At 32.6% G+C, this 4271-nt stretch overlaps 1 protein-coding gene across 2 annotated transcripts; it reads left to right on the forward strand.

Moving 5' to 3' along the window:
* The first annotated feature begins 1383 nt into the window (after positions 1–1383).
* On the forward strand, positions 1384–3909 carry LOC107807301 (L10-interacting MYB domain-containing protein). Of its 2 annotated transcripts, XM_016631653.2 has the most exons (3): positions 1384–1552; positions 2396–2734; positions 2833–3909. In XM_016631653.2, the coding sequence occupies exons 2-3, from the start codon at positions 2399–2401 to the stop codon at positions 3475–3477; spliced, it is 981 nt and encodes a 326-aa protein (XP_016487139.2). In that variant the 5' UTR covers positions 1384–1552; positions 2396–2398; the 3' UTR covers positions 3478–3909. The 2 variants fall into 2 exon arrangements, with proteins under 2 accessions (XP_016487139.2, XP_075089454.1); XM_075233353.1 differs by lacking the exon at positions 1384–1552 and having other exon boundaries at positions 1559–2734.
* Positions 3910–4271: the final 362 nt, after the last annotated feature.

Raw genomic sequence — 4271 nt, forward strand, 5'->3', positions numbered from 1 at the left:
TCATGTGCAGATCCAGGTACCTCTACCCAGGCTTATCACCTTTGAGGCAGGGAGATGTTTCGGATACTTCGAGGTACATCAGCCGCATCCACAGACCAAGGAATCTTTATCTTTATTCTATCCTATAATGTTAGCCTTTCTATCTTACTGTTGATGCATTTTGGAGTTAGAGCACTTCACTATTTTTCTTTCAGCTTGTGTTCCCGTGAGTTTCCGGGTTTTGAGATAGTGTTGTAGGATTTTTTAGATGTTGAGCTGTATATGCCGAGCGGCATTTTATATATCGCTTTCCTTTGGTTATTCTTGGCTTTTAATTTACATTTCCACAAGTTTTCTATTTATTTTACGCACTTGTTAGGCTTACCTAGTCGTAAAGACTAGGTGCCGTCACGACGGTTCACGAGGGCGAACTAAGATTGTAACAATTCTTGCTCCAAAATCAAAGAAAACTTTAATATAACTACTACCAAACAATCAATTTCTCATCAAGTATTTCCATAACAATATTTCATACATTTCAAAAGTAAACCAACTATCAAAGCTAATGAAATCTTCAAAATTAATATTCATGAAGAAAATTATTAATCTCAAAGGAAAAATAAATTGTTGAAGAACATTCCTAAACTTTTCCCTTCTAGTGATATTAATCTGGCATAAGAAAGCAGAATTATAAAACTGAAATGGATAACAAAAAGAGACAAAAATGACAATTTGACAACATAATGCTGGTCACCATGGTCGAGGAAGAAATTTTGGAAGAAAGAATTGATTAATAAAGAATTTGAGAGGAGATGAGCAAAAAAGGAAGATGGATCAGTTATAAAAGAAGACTGGGTAAGATAAGAATTTAATGTGTAACTGAAATTTTATGTAAGGAATTTGAATAGAAAATGGGAGTTAAATGGAGTATGGAACTGTAACCGAAATGTTGTGCAAAAACTGAAAGAAAATTCAAGCTTAAACATAGCCAACTGTTGGAACTGTTACACTTAAGGGAAAAAATAGATATTTAAAGTAGACAAATGAGATAAAATAGCAAAAAATTGACAAAATAGATAAATGTCTTTCCAAGCCTAAGAGAGGTGCCACATAGGCATTCTTATTCCCTCCTTTATATTAATATATAGATTTCAGTAAAATTCATTGTTTCTATCTTTGGGGAACAAAACCAATTTTTGGTCCGTTGCATTTATAAAGTCCATAACATGAAACTTATTAGTTTAATATTATGGAATCAATGCAATTTGGGACTTCTCAATAAGCCAAAGTAATAAGCAGAAAAAAGTAGCTTCTAAAAGCAGAAGCAGTTTTGCATTCTTTTCATTCCAGAAATATCCTTAGTAAAATAATATAAATACCAAAATAACCTTACTACGTTAAGCCTAGTATTTAGGATATAATAAGACCTTCTCTTCAGCAAGTCACGCTTCCCTCCAGTTTTTACAATATTTTAGGGTTTCTCCTTCATGTCAACAGCAAATCGCTTCAACAGCAAGGGAAATTGTGGATTGAACTTGAAAATTTTTCTATTAAATTGCAATTTTTTCTCAAGGTATGTTTTCTTTGCCCCTTTACTCTTGTGCATTGTTTCTAAATATATGACAGTACTATACTGTATTTTGAATTGAGGAACTGTGGGTGAATACCATAAGACCACTCCCTTTAGATTTTGTTCTTAATCTATTGTTAATTTGTCGTTTAGTTTTTTGTCGAGTCCGAATTTCTCTTCGAGATGTTGAGACACAGATAGATATTATGTTTGGCCTATGTGATGTGCATATGCATTTACCTGGTTTGTCTGTTATTTTACAAAAGTAGAGATGTTATGGGTGGTCAATATTGGAGTTCTTAACATTGAAAAAAATTGCATTGTTGGTCTTCCTAATAAGAGATCAACAGTGGTGTGTCTAATATTTTGGGGCAAATTAAATTGTGTTTATTCCATAAGACTTTATAGTGTGATACCTTGTAAAATTCTGAAATTTAATAGTCCCAAATAAACCACCTATAGCAGGAAGAAAATTGATTTCATACTTTATTTTTTCAAAAGATACCGAGTTGTATAGAAGCCTCTGTTTTAGTGTTTTCCTTCTTTTAAAATTTCAATGTGTAATAAATCTTTTCTATAAACTTTATAAGGAAAATTATATGAATATACTTACTACTTAATATAGCAATTGTATGTAAATGCTAAGTCAATGGCAAGTGCTTATAAACTCAACAGTAGGCAAACTTTCATGATAAACAAACTCTTCATATGACAGTGATCTCTAATGTCATGATAAAATAGCACTATTAAATGTTTGCTGCTGCTTTTGGCTTGAAGAATAGAAAACATTGTCATGATTCCTTCTTTTACTTATTCATTACATGTTTTTCAATGCATACTTACAAGATAATGAGCAAGAAAGTGACACAAGATAACAATAGCGAAAAGGCTAAATGGGATGCAAAAATAACAGAATTGTTTTTAAATTTATGTGTGGAAGAAATTACTGCTGGAAATCGTCCTGGCACTCATTTTAGCAGAATAGGGTGGTCTAACTTGGAGCAAAAATTTAATGACAAGACTGGAAAAAACTATGATAAGACCAAACTGAAGAACAAATGGGATAGTTTGAAACTTATTTGGAAAGATTGGGATACTTTAGTTGGAAAGGAGACTGGCTTAGGATGGGACTGCGAGAAAAAGATGGTTCAAGCGAGTGTTGAATGGTGGAGTAGGAAAATAAAGGTATTAAGAATTCTTAAATATATTTTCACTTAAACATAATGAATTATTATTTTGTTTCGAACACTAATATATTTTAAATTGTTCTTCCATGAATATAGGAGAGCCCAAATGTAGAGAAATTCAGAGATAAAGGTTTACAATGTCGAGAGTTGATGGAAATTTGTTTTAAAGATGTTGTTGCCACTGGCGAACATGCATGGGCGCCATCATCTGGAGTTTTACCCGATAACATACTTGGAAGTAATTGGTTTCAACCTGAGAAACAATTTGAGTTTGAAACTCCAACAAGTAATGAGGAGCTTATTATGGAGGATGACTTGAGAAGTAATACAGGAGAAGGATTGGATCATATTAACTTGGAAGAACCAGAAGTAACTGAAAAAAGAGAGACAAATGAGAGTGGTGATAAAACTAAAAAAAGGAAGGCATCATCAATTACAACTGAAAAGGAAAAAAGTAAAGTCAGTACTAGTTTAAGGATCACATCATCAATTGAGAGAATTGCAGAAGCTGTGGAATTGCGTTCTGCAATTATTGTGGGGTCAAAAGACACTCCACTCAGTATTAAGAGTGTTATGGATGTTGTTCGTAATTTACCTGGTATGATTATTGGTAGTGATTTATGGTGGAAAGCGAGTATGTTACTAGTCAAGCAATCAATGAGAGAAATGTTTTTAGCACAAGAAGACCCAGAGTTGCAATTGCTATGGTTAGAAAAGATGTTCGAACTACACAAAGACTAGAGATATAAGATGTTTTAGTTTTTGTAATTATTTTTTGTGCATATTTTGATTATCCTAACCTGTTTTTGGGATCTCTATGTAACAATATATACATGAACTGCTTTCCTCGGAGACTAACCTGGAAAAGGAGAAAAGAAATAGACAGCTTTAGTTATTGGCAGAAAGAAAAAAAGGCGCTCCCACAAAAGGAAATGTCTCTACTTATCGTTGAGGCATTTGATTCGTTAGATTGAAAGATCATACCTGTATGCTTCTTGGGAATTTCAAATCCTTGTGTAATATATTTGAGAATGTCTTTTGCCTTGTCTTTCCCCTGAATGGTGTGTAACCATACAGCATTTCATGTAAAAGAATGCCTGCTAAACATTTCATGTATATAAGTTGTTATTAATTATGTAATGTTTGTTTGGAAATGAAGTTCTTATTAGATAAGTAATGTTTGTTTTTATTTTTTCTTATAGATGTCATTGAATAAACATAATAATGACGATGTTGATGAAGAAGTTCTTATAATTTGTGATGATATTGATAATGTTTTTGATTTGGCAATTAGCGGTGTAACTCTTGCAGCAGAGTATTACTTAAGATTTTGTTTAAAGACTCCATGCAGAACTTCTCTTCATACAGGTTTTTATTTTGTTAAAGAGATGCTTGAAGGGCATGATAAGCGTTGTTATGAGATGTTTAGAATGGAAAAACATATTTTTCTTCTATTCTGCAAAACGTTAAATGAACAGTATGGCTTAGAACCAACAAGAAACATAACCGTAGAGGAGATGGTTGTTATGTTCCTA

This window comes from Nicotiana tabacum, chromosome 16 (genome assembly GCF_000715075.1).
Source record: "Nicotiana tabacum cultivar K326 chromosome 16, ASM71507v2, whole genome shotgun sequence".
Taxonomy (NCBI): domain Eukaryota; kingdom Viridiplantae; phylum Streptophyta; class Magnoliopsida; order Solanales; family Solanaceae; genus Nicotiana; species Nicotiana tabacum.